This window comes from Meleagris gallopavo, chromosome 11 (genome assembly GCF_905368555.1).
Source record: "Meleagris gallopavo chromosome 11, MGAL_WU_HG_1.1, whole genome shotgun sequence".
Lineage (NCBI taxonomy): Eukaryota > Metazoa > Chordata > Aves > Galliformes > Phasianidae > Meleagris > Meleagris gallopavo.
Window position 1 is genome coordinate 21,714,104 of NC_139414.1, and position 19,114 is coordinate 21,733,217.

At 52.0% G+C, this 19,114-nt stretch overlaps 1 protein-coding gene and 1 long non-coding RNA gene across 4 annotated transcripts in view; one reads left to right on the forward strand and one right to left on the reverse strand.

Moving 5' to 3' along the window:
- SCHIP1 (schwannomin interacting protein 1) overlaps positions 1-18,528 on the reverse strand; it is a 37,416-nt gene extending 18,888 nt beyond the window's left edge. Inside the window, exons 1-2 of one of the 3 annotated variants that reach the window (XR_014885724.1) lie at positions 17,982-18,528; positions 7,365-7,871 (exon numbers count right to left, since the gene is read on the reverse strand). Coding sequence is in view for 1 of the 3 variants with exons in the window: in XM_085233439.1 (XP_085089565.1) it covers positions 7,365-7,871; positions 17,982-17,987 (513 nt within the window). In the remaining 2 variants the exon portion in view is untranslated. Of the gene's footprint in view, positions 1-3,218; positions 3,405-7,364; positions 7,872-17,981 lie in introns of those variants that run through there. The other 2 variants (XM_085233439.1, XR_014885726.1) reach the window with 2 other exon arrangements.
- Positions 15,541-18,400, forward strand: LOC146543656 (uncharacterized). The gene is made up of 4 exons (XR_014885727.1): positions 15,541-15,746; positions 15,991-16,167; positions 16,245-16,348; positions 16,656-18,400. It is a non-coding gene; the product is annotated as an uncharacterized LOC146543656 (long non-coding RNA).
- Positions 18,529-19,114: the final 586 nt, after the last annotated feature.

The following is a 19,114-nucleotide window of genomic DNA, read 5'->3' on the forward strand; positions in this document are numbered from 1 at the left end:
CTGCCCAGAGCCACATCCAGCCTGGCCTTGAATGTCTCCAGGGATGGGGCATCCACAGCCTCCTTGGGCAACCTGTTCCAGTGCCTCACCACCCTCTGGATGAAAAAAGATATCAATATGCCCACATCACCCCTGCCCCTGTGCATCTGCAGGCTCAATTCCACCTCTGTTTGGTACAAAACCCAGCAGTAAGCAATAAGCAAGCATACATTACACAGTATATCACAGAACCATTACGGTTTGGGAAGCCCTCTAGCATTCCCATCCCAATGCCAGCCCACCCCACCATGCCCAGTGCCCACATCCCCGTGGTTCCGAACACCCGTATGGACGGTGACCCCACCACTCTGCACAGTCTGTGCCAGTGCATCACCACTCCATTTCCTAACATCCAGCCTGACCATGTGCTACAGACAACACCAGGCACTGCCTGGGCACAGAGGCTTGTAGCGTGGCTCTGAGCGTACAGTGACAGCACCAGGGCTCCTGCTTCTCAATCAGTTGTAATTAATTCTGCATGCATTCATCTGAGCTGCCCCCTTTCCTTGCAAAAAAAAAAAAAAAAAAAAAAAAGGATGAATATCTAGCATTTGTATCCGTTTTTTTCTCAAGAACTTTCACATTCTTCTTTTCTCTGCTTTGCTTTACTGCAGCACGACATAAATCATTTTGTTAGAGCTGTCTGCCCAGGGCAAGGCTGGAGCCAGTGATGAACACATAGCCTTCACCTAACACAGAATCCTATTCCACGAGGTGCAGGTGAAAAGCAGGCACAGAGCTCAGCATCCTGCCATGTCCTTGTCACATTGCTCCAGAACTCACTCAGCCCTTCAGCAAAATGACCCTCAGCAGCTCATGTTCCTTATGGGAAAAAACCCAAACCCAACCCAAAAGTGCCTTCCTGGAGAAAAAAAAAACAAAACAAGGCCCCTTCATATCTAGCTGGTGATTTACAGTTGGAGAAACACAAGGAGAAGCAGCAGCAGAAGAAAGCAGAGCCTCACCAGCTTGTGTCAGCCCTTATTAAGCTATCAGAGATGGGCACCAATGCAAATGCACAGCATAGAAAACTCAGTAAGGAGCATCAATCACAGATTACTTGTTTTTAAACCGCTGAGATCAGTTTATCACCCAATTCCTGGTGGGAAGGAAAACAAAACACGATGGCCACACACAACCCAGGCACAGAACTCTGCTGCTTCCCCAAGTCCCTCTTTAATAAATTCAGTATGGGAGTTACATTAACTAAAAAAATGTAGATTAAATTTTTAATAACTCACTAAAAGCATTTCAATCCTCTACAGACCACACACACTACCAGTTTTTGTGTTCATAAGAATTAAGCACTTCCATATAGTTCTCTCTCATTTTTTCCCAGCATTGCCACCTACCAACCGAGAGCAGTAAATCTCATCCCTGCACCTTTCCTTTCCCTTTTCTTTCCTTTTTCCTTTCCCTTCCTCTTTCCTTTTCCCTCCTCTTCCCTTTTATTTTTCCTCTCTCTTCCTTTCTCCTTTCCCCTTTCCTTTCTCCTTTCCCATTTCTCCTTTCCCTTCCTTTTTCCTTTTCTTTCTCCTGTTTTCCTTTCCCTTCCTCTTCCCTTTTCCTTTTTTTTTTCCCTTTCCGTTCTCTTTTCCTTTTTCCTTTCAATTCCTCTTTCCTTTCCCCTTCTCCTTTCTTTTCCTTCCATCCCCACCCCATTGCCATTATTTCTTCCCCCTCCTGCGAGCACTTGGCTTTCATTCTAACAAAGCATGGACAGGTTGAAAGAAATGGCTTTAGTGCAATTTTCTCATTTAAAGGCGACCCATAGATCACTGAGCAGGAAGCTGAAATTGGTGGTATAAATAAGATCTACTGCTGCTGTGACGCAAATGACTCCATAGGCGTGATGGGGAAAGACAAAGTGGGTGAAAGTGATACAAGTACTTGAAAAAGCTGGAAACCCTTGATGACAACAGCTATTATAGAGCACTGCTGCCTCGGGGAACAACTCAGCTCAGGTAGTACGGGAGCTCACTGCCATCAGAGCCATTAGTGCTTTGCTCACAGAAGTGGGACAGATTTGGCAAAACATGGCACAAGACAGGGAAGCTCCTCCGCTTCCCATTTATCCTTAAGGTGACAGAGTAAATCTCAAGCATCCTTCGCAGGATGCAAGGTCCCCATGCAACCACGGTGTTAGTCTGGGGCTCCTGCAGGATGGATGCTGGATCACAAACAGGGCAGAGGCATCTCCATGGCTCAGGCTTCAGCCCTGTATTCACAGCTTAATATATTTTACTCCCTCTGCTCCGTGCCCATGAGAGGCTGAGGCTCAGCATTCATTCCCAAAAGGCTCTGCCACCAGCAATTGCAGCCGACCCACAGCTTGCCCAGATGCTCCTCTGCAGATCCTGAATGCATTTTGTGTTGTACTGAATAAATACTTGACTCTTCCTGTGCTTTTTAATACACTCTGCCTATAATTTCTCCCTTCACACACACCGCTATTACACACACACCATCCCTGAGTGTTGCTGCAGTAGCTATGGTCCTTCAGCAGTCAAATTAACACGTTTGGCACAGCACAGGCCAATTCTGAGAACTGGAAAACTCTAACTCTCTCGCTTAGTGCACACAATATGCAAGGAAATGATGCCTAATGCATAATTAGTACCCAACCAAGTGCTCCTGCTGCTCCTTCAGCCCCAGACATCAGCGCTGTGTGAAGGGAGCAGCAGAGCACGGGGCTGTGGGGTTACACTGCAAAACTAATTCACACCAATCATTGCATGACCTCCTCAAAAGCTCTCCTCTCTCTTTAGAAGTCTTCAGTTTTTGCTGCTGCCTACATCAAATACCCCAAATACTCTTAAAACCCACGGATCTTCGAACAGGCAGCACCACAAATGGCACTTTTTAAAGATATCACAGAATCATCGAATCATTAAGGTTGGAAAAGACCTCCAGGATCACCAAGCCCAAGTCCAGCACACCCCACCATGCTCGCATCCCTCAGTGCCACATCCCCACAGCTCTGAACCACCCCCAGGGATGGTGACCCCACCATCCCCAGGCAGCTGTGCCACTGCATCACCGCTCTTTTGGAGAACAAACATTTCCTAATATCCAACCTTGAAGTTTGCTGCTGCCTGCACTGCAACCAGCACTCCCACAGCCCCACCTCCTCACTCTGAATTGGGGATTTCTGCACACCATAAGGAACAGCCACTTACCAGGCGGCTGGGCAGCTTGCTGGTATCCATAACAGAGCTCTTCCCATCACATCAACACTCAGATAAAGGAGAATCGTTCATCAAAAAGGCATCTGCACACTGTCACTCCACGTATTTAGCACTTTCTTTAATGACAGGCTTTGCAGCACCGACAGAGGCAGCTTGTAGAGTTTTTACTTAAGATTGTTAATTACGATCATTTTGCTTGGACCAGTTTCAGCCCCAGCAAACACACATCTCCCCAGTCTGTGTAATTACAAGTGTTCTTCCAGAACCAAGCCTGTCAGTGCACCTACAGCTGTTTTCTGAGCTGACTGACAGGGCACACTTCGGCAGAACCGTTAACACCCTGCCAACCTCATCTGACCTTTGAGCTGGGTGGAAAGCGGCCGAAGTACGTCGCAGTCACCTTGTTGTGTTGTGTCACCAGGTGTGTCGGAGGCACCACGTGTGGAAGGTCAGCCCCTGTTCAACCCACTGACGGGATTTCCTAAGGCTGAAGGGTTTGTGCTCCTCATCAACACAAACAAGCTGCCCCCCCGGAGTACCCCTCCCAGCCAAACAGCCCCATTCCCTTCTTTGGGTGCAGAAGAAGGAATTTAATCACAGATGGCTGGGTTGGAAGGGACCTCAAAGATCACAGAACCATGGGATGGTTGGGTTGGAAGGGACCTTAAAGATCACAGAACCATGGGATGGTTGGGTTGGAAGGGACCTCAAAGATCACAGAACCATGGGATGGTTGGGTTGGAAGGGACCTTAAAGATCACAGAACCATGGGATGGTTGGGTTGGAAGGGACCTCAAAGATCACAGAACCATGGGATGGTTGGGTTGGAAGGGACCTTAAAGATCACAGAACCATGGGATGGTTGGGTTGGAAGGGACCTCAAAGATCACAGAACCATGGGATGGTTGGGTTGGAAGGGACCTTAAAGATCACAGAACCATGGGATGGTTGGGTTGGAAGGGACCTCAAAGATCACAGAACCATGGGATGGTTGGGTTGGAAGGGACCTTAAAGATCACAGAACCATGGGATGGTTGGGTTGGAAGGGACCTCAAAGATCACAGAACCATGGGATGGTTGGGTTGGAAGGGACCTTAAAGATCACAGAACCATGGGATGGTTGGGCTGGAAGGCATTTTAAAGATCACAGAACCATGGGAAGGTCCTTAAAGCCCCCCCCAGTCCCACCCTCTGCCACAGGCTGGCTACCTCGACTACATAAGGCTGCCCCATCCAGCCCAGCCCTGAGCACCCCTAGTGATGTGGCACCCACAGCTCTGGGCAGCAGTGTCAGGGCCTCATCTTCCTAACATTCAACCTAAATCTCTCATCTTTTAGTTTAAAGCCATCCTCTCTTGTCCTGTCACTATCAGACCATGTAAAAAATCTCTCTGCCTCCTGTTGATCATCTCCCTTTAGGTACTGGAGGGCTGCAGAGAGGTTCCCCTGCAGCCTTCTCTTCCCTAGGCTGAACAAACCCAGCTCCCTCAGCTCTTCCTCCTAGGAGAGGTGCTCCAGCTGATAAATAAGAGAGCCCAGGCACCGTGCTGTCAGGTGTGTGAGGAGGTCTGGCAGGGCTTCTACATCACAGGAATGACAAAAATGCAATTCCCCTCAAGCCACAAGTTTGATTTTGAAAATGAGTGTGTCAGAAGTGAAAGCTCGGACAGCTCTTGTCTGGGGAAATGCCTGCTGGGACGAGGAACTCAATGCTTTAAGAAGGCTCAGTCAAGCATCTATGACTTATTTTAAGTGAGAACAACCTCGCTGTCCACCTCACCAAGCAAACATTTGCTCCCCAAATGCTGGAGGCAGAGCACACCGGCAGGCAGGAGCTCTGCACTGCGCTGCCATTGAGCTCAGCCAGCAGACACAGGGCCAGACCCCACCAGGACAGCCACTAAATCACTCCAGGATTTAATCCTGGACCACAGACTATACTTTGAATCCATCTCTCCGGGCATCCAGCCACGATGAACCACAGCTGGGAACAGAGCAGAGCCCTGCGCCCATCTCCTCTAAATCAAGACAGCCTCGAGAGCCAAATGATTCAGAAGGAAACAAATTTAACTTCCTAACACAACTACGTTCAGCACAATGCAGGACCCATAAGCTGGAGGCGAGGCACAAGCCTGGGCAAGCTGTGCTGATGCACAACGTGTTATGTGCCCTGCCAAAGAAACCATAGACCTGGAGGCTGCAGGAAAAGCTGCTATCACTGCTGCCTGTGTTCCATAGAGCACAGTCCATTCAGCAGTGCCATCCATCTTCTCACTGCCACAGGCTCTGAAGTGGCAAGCTGGTTGGCCAAGCCATTCCCTTGCCCAACAAGTTTAACTGACTATGGAATTTGCAGATGCTATTCTTTGGAAAATACATGCTATTGATTGTAATCACCATCCTCGGAGATGCAATGGAAAGAGTATTAAAACCATCGATGCTGATTTTGATTTTATTAGAACCATTAGTGAAATGGTGAGCAGCAAAGGCCTGCTTCCTGCACAGCTCCCAAGCGCCGTAAATCACAGCACAGCACATGTGTTGTACTCCTGGTACAGCTGTGGGCTGGGGCTGGGATGGGGAACAGCGGTGGGGGGCAGAAATGGGATTGCTTCTCCAGGAATGGATGCATGTTCCTTTAAAGACTCATTCTTTGAAATGTCACAGAGCCTCAGGAAGGAGCCGGGCCCAGGATGGGCAGAGCTATGGCACAGCCAGCACCCACAGCAGTGCTGGGCTACGGCGTGGTGACCAGGTCACAGCTGGCTCCCACAGCACAATGACACCAACTCACTGCAACTGCCCACAGCAGAAAGAATTCCCTATTGCTCACATGAATTGCTCAGGATTTTGTTCTTAACATCTACACTGGATTCCTGTTCACATAGACCAGCTGAAGAAATGCTCCCATTCAAAACAACAGCTGTTCCTCACTGTGCCCCTGTTAACGAGATCATCTTACATTGCACCAACCAAGGCCTCCTCACGCTGAAATCTCTCTTTTCTCAAGCGTGTTCTCGCCGTTGGAGAAAACCAACCCCTCTCCCCCCTGCCTGCTCTCACTTCACCATGTTCACGTTTCCAAATATTTGGGTTTCCAGCAGGGCAAGAAAACACTGTTACAAACAGCGAGATGCTGAACTTTAGGAAAACATCACGGTAAGGGATGGTTTGGGTTGGAAGGCACTTCAAAGATCATCTACTTCCAATCCCTGCCACGGGCTGCTGCCAACCACTACATCAGACACTGGATCTGGTCTCCCAGAAACCTCACAGTTCCACCACCAGACCACACATCCCTCCAGACCCAAGAGCCTGCACTCTCTGTGCAGACAGAGAAACACATCTGGGCAGAATTCCTCAGGTGAGCCCCCCCCCCCTTGCTAAGCACATCACCGCAGGCAATGAGTTTCCAGCAGTGCTGCTGCTTCCGGCAGCTCGGGGCAGCAGGAGTTCATCAGATAGCGCAGAAAGCCTCCAGGCCACAAAAACGAGCTTTCTCTCTTTCTTTCTTTCTTTTTCGAAAGCCGACTTTCTGCACAAACAGCAGCTATTAGGGACGTTACCTGTTCCCAAGCACTGAGGATCCCCAGCTCCAGCCCTGGGCACAGCGCCCTGCACTGCTGCTGCCACACTCATCCATGAGCCATTCACCGTGCCCAAGACCCACCCACATTTTTCAGCAATTAGTTGTAATTCGAGGATTTAGGGGAAAATCCCCTACCTCTCCGAGCCAGATGACTTCACAGGATGCGAGGGGTTGGAACGCCTTAACAAAACCCGAACCAGGCGGGGAAGCTGCGGGGTGTGGGCGAGGCGCACCGCGGGGCTCCTGCGCTGCGTTCAGGAGGTTCCCTCGGATTCAACCCCGATGGAAAAGTCCCAAGGAGCGCTCGGCCACTCCGGCGGCTCGAATTCTACCCGACTTTGTCTGCGGATGACGCGACCGTGGAAACAATTCGCGGCGTTTCCCCCATGAAAGCACGCTCGTTAGGCTTTGCGGCTCAGCCGGATCCCCAGCGGCGCCCGGCTCAGCCAGCGGGAAGGCCGCCCGGCATCACCCCAGACCCAACGCACAACCCCAGGGATGCTCCGCGAAGTTGCGCTCCCCCCCTCCCCGCCCCGCTCCCCACTCACCGAGGCGGTGTTGGCCCTCTGCCCACGCTCCTTCTCCCGGCACTGCAGCCCCGCCAGGTGCCTCTCCAGGGCCGCCCAGTCCATGGCGGGCGGCTGCGGTTCCCGGGGGGGTTGAGCCGTTCCCCCGCCCCGCCGCGCCCGCCGCCCGCCCGGCCCCGGCGCCCCTCCGCCGTTCCGCCGCTGCTGCTGTTTCGGGGGCGGCGGGCGGTGGTGCGACCGCGGGCGGGGAGCGGCGGAGCGCTGCGGGGAGCGGCGGAGGGCGGGAGCGGCGGGGAGGGCATCGGCGGGGCCCGGGCAGCGGGGAGGCAGGTAGGCGGCTTCGTCGTCTTCGTCGTCGTCCTCCTCTTCTTCCTCCGAATCGTCGTCCAGCGCCGCCAGGTCTAAGCTGCTGGGGGACGGCGAGGACTTGCAGTCGGAGCACGGAGTCACTTTGCTGGAGTTGGACTCCGAGCTGGAGCGGCTGCTGCCGGCGTCGCTGCCTAAATCCATGCCATCCTCCCGGGAATCCTGGCGGGGGGAGGAGGAGGAGGAGGAGGGGGAAACGAAGAGAAAGGTTCCACGTTAAAAATGATTAATATCTATATAGCTATATAGCTATATCCCGCTCTGAGCCCGCGGGTACCGCGCACCGCCCGCCCCGGAGGCTCCGCCGCTCAAAGCGCCTCCGGCGGCGGTCGGGGAGGAGACGGGGGGGGGGGGCGGAGGGGGCGGCCCCGGGTGGGTAACGGGGAGGGGAGCGCTTTGCCCACGCTTCCCGTTTCTTTTTTGGCCGTTTAACAGAGCCTTAATAAGCGAATTGTGTCTGGGATGTTCTGGCTTGTCAAAGGCGAGCCCGACGCACCAGCCATCCCGCTCCGATATTAATTTCGATGAGATGCTTTCTGCAGTGCTGGAATCTCAAAGCAGCACCCGGCCGGCCTTGCAGGAATGGTACACACAGACCGACAGACACAGCAGGATGGATAACAGGAGACCAAACTTCTGCCGTTACCTCCTATGTGATCACAAAATCACAGAACCATTCAGGCTGGCAAGGACCTCTAAGATCACCAACTCCAACCCATCCCCTCAGTGCCACATCCCCACAATTCTGAGCACCACCAGGACTGGTGACCCCAGCAGCCCCTGGGCAGCTGTGCCACTGCAGCACCACTCTTTGGGAGAAGAAATCTTTCTTAATCTGCACCCTGAACCTCCCTGGTGCCACCACGGCTCCCAGCCCCAGCTCCCTTTGGGCACAATGGTACAGCTGCTTTGGCCAAGGCAGCGAAAGTAGGTGCTGGTTCCACAGCTGTGCAGCAGGGTTACACCTGACATTGTGCCTTTGCTGGACATGGAGATACTGGTGGCAGGCAGACGGTTGGACTGGATGATTCTGGAGGTCTTTTCCAAGCTTGGTGGTTCTATGGCATAATTTGGGGACGTACATCTTTGTCTGAGCATATCTGAGTGCTGCGAGGCGGGGAGCAGCCTACTGGGTTCCAGCCTGACAGCGGCAGCCTGCAGCAGCTTTATTTATAGGATCTCACAGCACGCGGGATCGATTGGAAGATTTCTGCCATGAGAGTGATGACAAGAGCTCGGGGAAGAGGAGAGCACACTGTGCTGCTCAGGGCACTGTTAACCCACCATCCCAGGGCCACCTCTGGCTGCCAGCTGCCATCAGCTCCCCGGAGTGAAGGGAAAACCAAGGGCTGATGTGACCCATAGGACACTCAAAGGGTGGTGAAGCACTGGAACAGGTTGCCCGATCACAGAATCGCCAGGGTTGGAAGGGACCTCAAGGATCATGAATCTCCAACCCCCCCGCCACACACAGGGCCACCAACCTCCCCATTTAATACCAGTCCAGGCTGCCCAGTGCCCCATCCAACCTGGCCTTGAACACCTCCAGGGATGGACGGGGCATCCACAGCCTCTCTGGGCAGCTGTTCCAGCAACTTACCGCTCTCACAGTAAAGAACTTCCCCCTGACATCCAACCTCAATCTTCCCTCCCTCAACTTAAAACCATTTCCCCTTGTCCTGCTGTTATCTCCCCTTTCCAAGAGTTGATTCCCCTCCTGTTTGTAGTCTCCCTTTAGGTACTGAAAGGCTGCAATGAGGTCACCCCACAGCTTTCTCTTCTCCAGGCTGAACAAGCCCAGCTCCCTCAGCCTGTCTTTGTAATGGAGGTGCTCAGTCCCCTGATCATCTTTGTGGCTCTCCTCTGGACCCTCTCCAACAGCTCCCTGTCTTTCTTGTTCTGGGGGCTCCAGACCTGGACACAGCACTCCAGATGGGGCCTCACAAGAGCAGAGTAGAGGGGGACAATCACCTTCCTGTCCCTGCTGGCCACCCCTCTTCTGATGGAGCGGTGCCCAAGGAGGCTGTGGATGCCCCATCCCTGGAGGCACTCAAGGCCAGGCTGGATGTGCCTCTGGGCAGCCTGGTCTGGTGACCCTGCACATAGCAGGGGGCTGAAACCAGATGGTCATTGTGGTCCTTTTCAACCCAGGCCATTCTATGATTCTATGACAACTGCAGAAAGCAATGTTGACAAAGGAGAGCTCAGAGGTGGAAGGCCAAAAGTCCTCAGCCCACCTGCAGGCTTCAGAAGGGCAGAATGGTTCCCTACGAGGCTGCAGAGCAAACCATATTTGCTATCTGTCTAAGTTTCTCTTTTTTTTTTTTAACTTTCTATTTTTCTTTCCTTGCAGACAGTTGCAGTTGGTTTACCCTTGCAGCGTCAGCCCTCTACGTTTCTAATTATACACGGGGACCATATTTCCACTTGACCCTCTGCAAGAAGAAACCACTTATTGTTATTCAAAACACATATGTCATTTCTTCCCTTTTACTAGGCTACATCAAATGGGTTGTTCCTGCAAAGCGATGAACAACTTGAGCTTCATAGGAATTTTAAAGAGGGGAGAGTGCGAGCACAAGTCCTTGTAGATGAAAGAGCGTGCTTTACAGTTACTTTATTCACTGCAAAGGAGGTTTTAATACAAACAAAGGAAGCTGAGTTTGTTCTGAAACAGCAATCTCTCATGGAAGCAGAATTCTCACAACTTTCACTGCACAAGTGCGGGGCCATGCTGAAAGCCAGCTTGCTTATTTCCACAAGCCATCAAACTTAGTTTGTTCTACCATTTTGGCACTACCCTAACCCCTTACTAAAGATACCTCAGGTGCTTTCTCTTCCTTATGATAAAGTGCAGAACTTTTAGGAAGGAGAAGGAGGAGGATAGGGAAGCCCAGCAGCCCCAGCCAGCTCCTCCTGCCCTCTCCAACCCGATCCATCATTGGGAGCATCACCCACAGCTCCACTCCCAGGCACCAATTAGCCCCACAGGGATACACAGCAGGGCAGAATGCAAGCATGTGTTTTTGGATTGGCATTTTTTTGGAAAACTTTGGGTTTCTCCCAGTTTTGGAGGCCTAAATGCATAGACCTCTGCTGCCAAATGCATGGACTCAGCCTCTCCAATGCCTGCTTGCTGCAGCCTGGAGCCTACTGGGAACCCACCACTGGTCCAAGAAAACACAGTGCCTTTACCTGACAGAGCAGGGGCTTCCAGGAGCCCTTTCTAATGAAGCTGCTGAATCTCAGGCTGAGCTAGCTGACCACTGCTATTGTGCAGCTGGGGATTTGCCAGGGAAATGGTGCTAATCTGCCCCGCGAAGCAGCAGCAACACAGATTTCCTCTGAACAATAGCAGCTCATGTCATGGATTTCCTTTAAGTAATAATAAAAAAAGGCTCTACAGAGCTTCCCCTTCCCTGCACAAGCATCCTGCCACTGCTGCGGGATGTCACAGAATCATGGAATCCTAGAATGGCCTGGGTTGAAAAGAACCACAATACTCATCTGGTTCCAACCCCCTGCTGTATGCAGGGTCATCAACCAGCAGACCAGGCTGTCCAGAGCCACATCCAGCCTGGCCTTGAATGCCTGCAGGGATGGGGCATCCACACATCATGGCTGCACGGTGGCTGTCACCCACCAGGAACCCCGTCCTGCACAACCAACCAGCTGGGCTCCCCATCTCACAGCCAGGAGAAGTCAGTTTGTGCCCGACACAACCACTGGCCCCAGATTTTATTCAGGAGCCCATTTTTACCCGTTGCCCTCCTGACACCGAAGTTCTCTACCATGTGTTCCCCAGCAGGGCAGGGGCAGCACCGTGCCATCCCCACAGCTCTGCATTGCTAAGAGAAAATCACTGCTTTTTGAGGAGCTTTTTGACAGTGATTCTTTGCTGAGAGGCGCACGCAGATACCATGGTGACAGACACCTTCCCCTAGCGCGAAAGCAAACAGGAACTCAGGAATTTGTGTTTTAAGGCCAAACTATATATAGGAGCAACGCACGCTCAACATCTTGCCGCTGTTTCCTATTAGTGCTGTTTGCTTGATGAATCCCCCGCAGCCCGGCCGGCGCAGGAGGCACTGCTTGGCCTTTTGGGGCTGCGTTGGGGAGACTCAGCAAACTCCATTCGCATTGGTAGGTTTCGGCATTTAAATTTAGCACATTAATCCTTTGCTTAATTTAGAGCAAGGATGAGGGGGGGGGTTGTGAAGGAAGAGGAGGAAATCACACCCTGCACACTGTGGTCCCACTGTGGCTCTGCTGCAGGCAGAGGAGAGGCAGAGGGCTTCTCCCAAGTATTGCTTTGGACTCCTTTTTAAGCACTTCAGGCCGAACTCAGTGACAAATTCCCATTCTCTCATCTGGGCAATATTCATAGAATGGCTCGGATTGGAGGGGATCATAAAGATCATTGAGCTCAAAGCCCCTGCCCTGGGCAAATAATGGCAGGGAAGGGAGGAAAAACACACCTCTGCTTTCAGAAGCACCCACCGCACCTCCCTGCTCCCAGTGGATTATGGAGGAAACAAGGAAGGAACAAATCCCCTTCAACTGAAGGTATTTCCTGGCCATTTCAATAGGGCAGAATGGTTCCTGCTGGAACCTCCTGGGAGCTGTCTTTCTGGAGGCCAAAGCAGTGGTCAGGATGGCTAATTTTATTCCCAAAGTGTGAAATGTGCTGATACACACAACAGAAGTTGTATCACTGCTTTGGCAAGCTGAAGATTACCACCCAAGTATAGTTGAAGTGAAATTACACCGACTCATCGCTTTAACAAAGGTGCATTAAAGGCAATTACCAAAAACCACTCTTCAAGGAGTAAATGGGCTGCAATGAGGCTGGCAGCAGCCCAGCAGCGGGCTCTGCTCCTCCCTCACCCCCCCTGGGGAGATGCTGGGTACCACAGGGAACCAATCCTCCCTCCCCATCTACAGTGAAGGCAGCGATGTGCCACTGTCACACACTTTCCCAGCAAGGACACATCGCTGAGGTTGGATGAAACCAGTGGGGCTGGGAGTTTTCCCCTTCTTCTATTTTCTCTCCTGGCTCCAGGAGGGCCAGCAAACACATTGGGTAAATACAGTCCGAGGTCAACAGGAATCCCCTTATCTCTGCACAGGCCTCTGGAATTTGGTGTAATCTCCAAGGCCACGTGGAAAAAAAAAAAAAAAAAGCCATTTATAAACTGGTTTCACAGTCACATTTGGTAAGGAATGTGAGCGAGGAAATAGCTGAAATAGTTCACATGCACGACACCAGCACAGCAGCACCACATCTTCATGTTTTTGCAGTCACTCTAAACCTATTAACCAAGGAATTCCAGCATGCACAGAGGAGGTCACATAAGAGCCAAAGAGCAGTTGTGTAATGAAAACCCTCCTGCTCCATTTCTCCGTGCGCACGGGGAGCAGAGGGTGGCAGGATGGGAGGAACCAGCCTTGTAATTACATGTCAGTGAGCTGAAGCTGCTGCCTCCACTGCCCCGTGGGTGCTGTGCAGGGCACAGAATCACAAAATCATACAAGCATTAAGGTTGGGAAAGACCTCTCGGATCCCCAACCCCAGCCCATCAGCCATGTCCCCAAGTGCCACATCTCCACAGTTCTGCACACCCCCAGGGATGGTGACCCCACCGCTTCCTGGGCAGCTGTGCCACTGCCTTTTGGAGAAGGAAGGTTTCTCAGTATCCAACCTGAGTGTCCCCTGAGCCATCCCACTCCCCACAGCGCTGTGCTCCAGACCCCTCACAGCTCCGTTGCCCTTCTCCAGACACACTCCAGGACCTCAATGTCTTTCCCATAGCAGGGAGGCACAGCACTGAGTACACAAGGACCATCTCTGGGAGCTGAAGGCACCAAGGGGAACAGAGAGGGCAGTGCTCTGGTGCATCCCTGCAGCCCAAGCTCAAGTAGACGACATCTGAGTACAAACCATCACTCAGCAATTTCTCCAGAGGAGTCTTCCTGGCTGGAGATGGTCCTGCAGGTGCCCTCCAACACACGGCCCCAGCTGCACCACTCTGCCCAAGCACCACCAAATCCACCGCTGCTGCTTCCCACCTCCCAACCAAGGGCAATTATCTCCTGCTATTGCTTTGCCTCTGCGTCTTTACGAGCTGCTCAGCATTGAGATGCAGTTCAGGTTCACAGGAGTACAGGCTGCTGCTTTGCTTTTCCCTCATGATTTATGATGTGCTTAACGCAGCCGTTTGCAGGAATGTGCAGTGGAGCAGCAGTAGGGCTGTGCCCAAAGCCCCCAAACTACTCTCCCAAACCTATAGGACAGATGCTGAATGGAGGGCAGATGCCATCTCCAAGCCTCCCTAGGGGCTGCAGGGGGCTGAGCCCTGTGTGCCACCTCCTGAGGCTGCTTGCCCTGCTCTGGTCTTTGGGACGTGCCCCAGAGCCAAGGGCTGCCCATTTGCTATGTTAGAATCTGTTCAGCCCTTGCTGTAAAGTTCCTAATCTATATTCCAAGTCAGAAATGAAACTTCACAAAAAAACCAACCAACCAGGCCCCAAAACCAACCAAAAAATACCCAACACAACTGCACACAAACCCAAGGAAAATAAAATACATAACTACAGCACATGTAGCTGTGAGGAAACAAAACCTCTTCCCTGATGATGAATTATACTTTGCTCGCAACAGATGCAGCTCTTTATATTTGTTTTCTGCATAAATCTACATATTAGCCTGAAAGCAACTGTATGTGCTTTGTCTTGCCTTGGTTACATCAGTCACTGCTCATTTTAGCTGATTGCCTTCGAGTGCTGGGCTGGGTGCTCTGAGCACAGCTTAGCTCCTTTAAACAGGAGCTGTTACGGAGCTTTTCCAGCACCAAAAGTGCCTGGTGCTTCCCCAGGGGCTGTGCCATGTCACCTTGTGCCATGCCATCCCATAGAATCCCATGCCATGCCATGCCCAACATGGCCAGAGCTGCCAACCTCTGCTCCTGCAATGGCACTTATTGCCCATTTATAATTGATTGCTGTCGTTTAATGAGTTGTATTACTCAGAAATGCCTGCTGCATCCCAGGCCTTGCTGTGGTTAGTGGAGGAGAAGCACGGAGTGACGGTGCCCACTGCAGCCCCAATGTCCTTGCACAGAGACGTGGGGTAGCAGCTGGTAGGGGTACACTGCAGCCACCCTGAGAAAGGGAAACTCATGGGGACCCAATGCAATTATGTTATTAAACGGTGAGTGCAGTTCTTCAGCTCTCCATAATCTCATTTAATGCTATTGGTGTCGAGTTAAATTATTTTTAATTGTTTTCACCAAATGCATCTGATAAATTTATGTTTTTCTCTGTAGGCTCGTCACTCTCGGGGAAAATTTATTTTCCTCTCCTCAAGGAGCATTATTTAATATCCATCTGCTGGAAATCAAAGTGATGAAGCAAGTCAACAATTACTGCAGTGCATTGTTAATGGGAACGTGCCCGTCCTACACCCTCACCCTGGGGACACGGTGTGCGTGATGGAAGCAGCTCAGGGGTTGGGGTCACCACACTGGGCAGACCCCCACCTGTGGCCAAGAGGATGCAGAAAAATGTTTTCTTAATTAATTGAGAATTTGGAAGATCTGCAGCTGACAGCTCTGATGCGCTGAGCAGTGGGTCAAACGTATGCTGAACTCAGTGCTGGGGGAGGATGGCAAAAAATAGAAAGCAAATTGCCATGACCTATTCCTGTAATGAAAAGGTCTATTTCTAATCCATGCACTATTTAAGCAGAGGTATTTCCAGCTAATCTCCAACCATAACCCACTTAGGCAGAGCTGTGTGCACGAAGCAGTGGCTGTGCCCTCAGCGCCGTGCAGCAGGACAGACTGACTCTGGATTATGGTGGGGAACAGCGAGCTGCTGCTGGGCATAGAGCAATTCCAGGCCTCTGGGCTGCCCCCAGTGAGGGGAGCTGGCTCTGCTGGGTGGAATCCTCCAGCCTGGGCTGCTTGGATGAGAGCTCTGTGTCCCAGTCTCTACTGCTGCAACTGGGGTCATGCTGTGTCTGATGCAAGACAAGAGGTAATGGCCTCATGTTGCACCAGGAGAGGTTCAGGTTGGATATTTGGAAGAATTTCTTTCCCAACAGAGGGGTAATGCAGTGGCACAGCTGCCCAGGGAGTGCTGGGGTCACCGTGCCCCTGGAGGTGTTGACAACTGTGAGGATGTGGCACTGAGGGATGTGGGCAGAGGGCATTGTGGTGTCGGGTTGGGAATCTCAAAGGTCTTTTCCAACCTTAATGGTTCTGTGATTCTGCTCCTGCAGGCGATCCAAGATAACATCTGAACACGCCAGCAGTGCCTCCTAAACGCCTTACAGAGCAGCGTGCCCAGCACAGGAGCTCCATGACAGAAGCAGCAATAGATTGGGCTCAGCTCCCGAGAGCTCCTGCTATTTGTTTTCCAGAAGTCCTGCAAGGCACAAACTTCAGCTATTCCGAAGGTGCGAGGTAGGCGGGCTGGGTATTTTTGAACATGCTGCAAGAAAGCCTGGTGTCAACATTTGCATTTCGCCTGCAGTGCTACAAAGCCTGATCCTATATTACACAGCAGAAAAACCTGAAGCTGACTTCCACGACCCATCCAGACAAGATAAAATGAGGAAGGCACCGAAGGAGCAGAAGGTGAGGAGGAGGCAGGAGGGGATGGGCTGCTGTGCTCTGCCCTGCTGCTGACCCAGGGGGTTCCCCACTGACACTGGAACCAGTGGCACAGAAAGCCAATAATCCTCTTACTGGCCTGGCACTGCTCGTGCTGTGCTCCAATTAGCGGCGGCGGTGGCTCAGCCTCTCTGGGGTTGTTATTAATTACGGGAGGAAGAGGGATGGAGCAGATTTAGAGCACGTCTGCCGAGGGAAAGGAGGGCAGAGGGGAAAACGCTTTGCGGGTTTGTGCTGCTCCACTCTCACTCCACTCTCACTCTGTCCCCAGAATGGAGCTCCTCCCCCATTCAGCGTATAAGATGCTACAGAAAATACACCCCAAGTGCTGCTGCTGCTCCATTTGTCATCATTCCATTTCAGTACTCCCAGACGATTTTCACCCTGGAGAAAAGCCACCCCAGGCAAGAACAGTGGGAGCAGCCTCCCACTGTTCTCCCCCAGCAAGAGGGCTGTGCGCCTTGGGAAACTCATCTCAAAGCCTCAACACATTGCACAGCCCTCCCAGTTAACAGCAAGGAACCCTAAGTCACGAGAACATAAGTAAGGCACGAGGTGTCAGCTGGGTGGCACAGGGAACAGCTTTGGTGAGCACAAATCTGTACTTCCCTCCGCACTGCCAGCTAAAACTGGGCATGCCTCTAAAGGGACGTGGTGCTAAAAAATAGAGTTCTTTGTCCCAATGGCTTTTAAAAGAGAGCTCAAGGCAGTTGCATGCATCACATCCCATAGGAGAAGACGCAGGTTGGAGTACCACCTGCTCAGCAACCCAAAGCTGGGGTGGGATCCCCCTCTGTCGGGCAGCACTCATTGCCCTAACCCTTACCATGCAGCCTCTGTTCTGCCACCCCTCTCCCTGCTGCCACTGATGTATCATGCATGCATGACACAGCACAGTTTTGCAAGACACAGTGTGTGCCACACTTATCTCTGCAGTGCCACAGATGCAGCCAGCACTGCTTCAGGGCCACGGGTCGCTGCCATGCAGCCCAATATCACAGCAATACAGGATCTGCTACTCCTTGCACACGGGGACTGCAGGCAAAAAGCAGAACCCATTGCAGTAGATCACTCCCTCTGGGAGGCAGCCGGGTGCCCAAAGGCTCTGATTTACACTCACAAACGACCACCACTTTAGAACCATCCTGGACTGCTTTGTGCAATCTCCGCTGCCAGACACGCAGATCAAGCTCAAGTCATACTTATCAAGAAACAAAATAAGGTTAAAAATATTGTCTTAGGGTGAAGTCGGATCTCACTAGAGGCTCCCGTGGCTTTGCCTGAAATACACCCAATGTCACAGCAGGATGTACCCACAGACCTTGCAGGCTGCCGAATCGCATCTGCTACAAAAAGCCCCAGCTCCTGAGCCTGGCTCCAGCCCTGCACGCTGCTGAAGGCACTGGGGCTGTGCTGAGGTCTGAGCTGGGTCAGGACCAGAGGAGCTGAGCACCGTGCAGGGTCTTCACACCAGGCAGGGATTTTCTACCCGCACCCTCAGGCATTCACACCGTTTGCGTGCTCAGCCTCCCATAACACATTTCTGCACAGAAAGGGAACGAGCCGCCTGAAAGCACCGGGCGCGCACCGTACTTACGTTCATCTTCCAGAGCAGCCTTCCTCTTTCAAGCCATTTTGTGAGAAAGCCCAGTTGCTCACCGCCACCTAAGGCATTGCTGCCTGCGTGCCCTGCAAGGACCCGGGCTCCACAGCAGCCCTTAATCCATCCAGCACCAAAAGTCCGGGCTCAGCCCCGCGGCTGAGGGATGCCCGGTGCCACCAACGCGCTCCCCTCGGCTCCAGCCCGCGATGGACGGAGGTCCCCAGGCAGAGCCGAGCTCTCCAAAGCCGTCCCTTTTACGTTCTCCGACCTTGCGAGGAAAATCCTGTCTCGTTTGAATTATTCATCATACTTTCTGTTCTGCCAGCTCCGGCATAACGTTCTGAATCATTAATATGTCATGACTTTTTCTCTCTCTTTTTTTTTTTTTTTTTTTTTTTTTTGACTTTTATCTTCTCTCCGACGCGACTCCCTTCTTTAAAAATAACACAATCACCGGTGTGTTAATTAGCACGCATCTGATTTACCAAATAAAAAGCCGTCTCTGTCCTGATGCACATCCTTCCTTGTGGGAAATACCACTTTAACAGCTTCGGGAACTGGGCTAGCGCTGGCTGGTTCTATCTAAAGCTCTGCAAAACATGTTTGGATTTCAGTTTTTGGCAGCGTTTCCTAAGCCTGCAAGCCGGTCTGGTGATGGAAAGCAGGGTAGGCTTCCAGGATAATAAAAGAAGAACAAGGTAACGGCACTGGGAGTGCTGTCAAACAGCTTGTTCTCCTCCTTTTTAAGCAGAGCTAATGGCAAAACACTCCAAGCCACGGGCAGCAGGGCTGGCTTGGCACAGTGCTGCACTACCACAGTGGGGACGCAGCTGCTGCCAACACCAGGAGCTGTACCCACAGCATGCACCTGGCCTCACATCTGTCCTATGGGGACCGTTGTACTTTGGGAAGGCAACAAACCACCCCCTGGATCCTCCCTGCCCTGACTTGGCTCTCCCTTATTAATTTCAAGTTGGAGCCAACAAGCAGCCCTTCCCACAGCTCCTGGCTGGCAAAGCCGTATTGCCCACCCCGTTCTCCAAAGAGCTAAATGACATTTCAACAGCAGGAAGCTCCTGCCAATAACATCACAGCCCGGCCTCGTCGCTTTCACGAGCTCCTACATT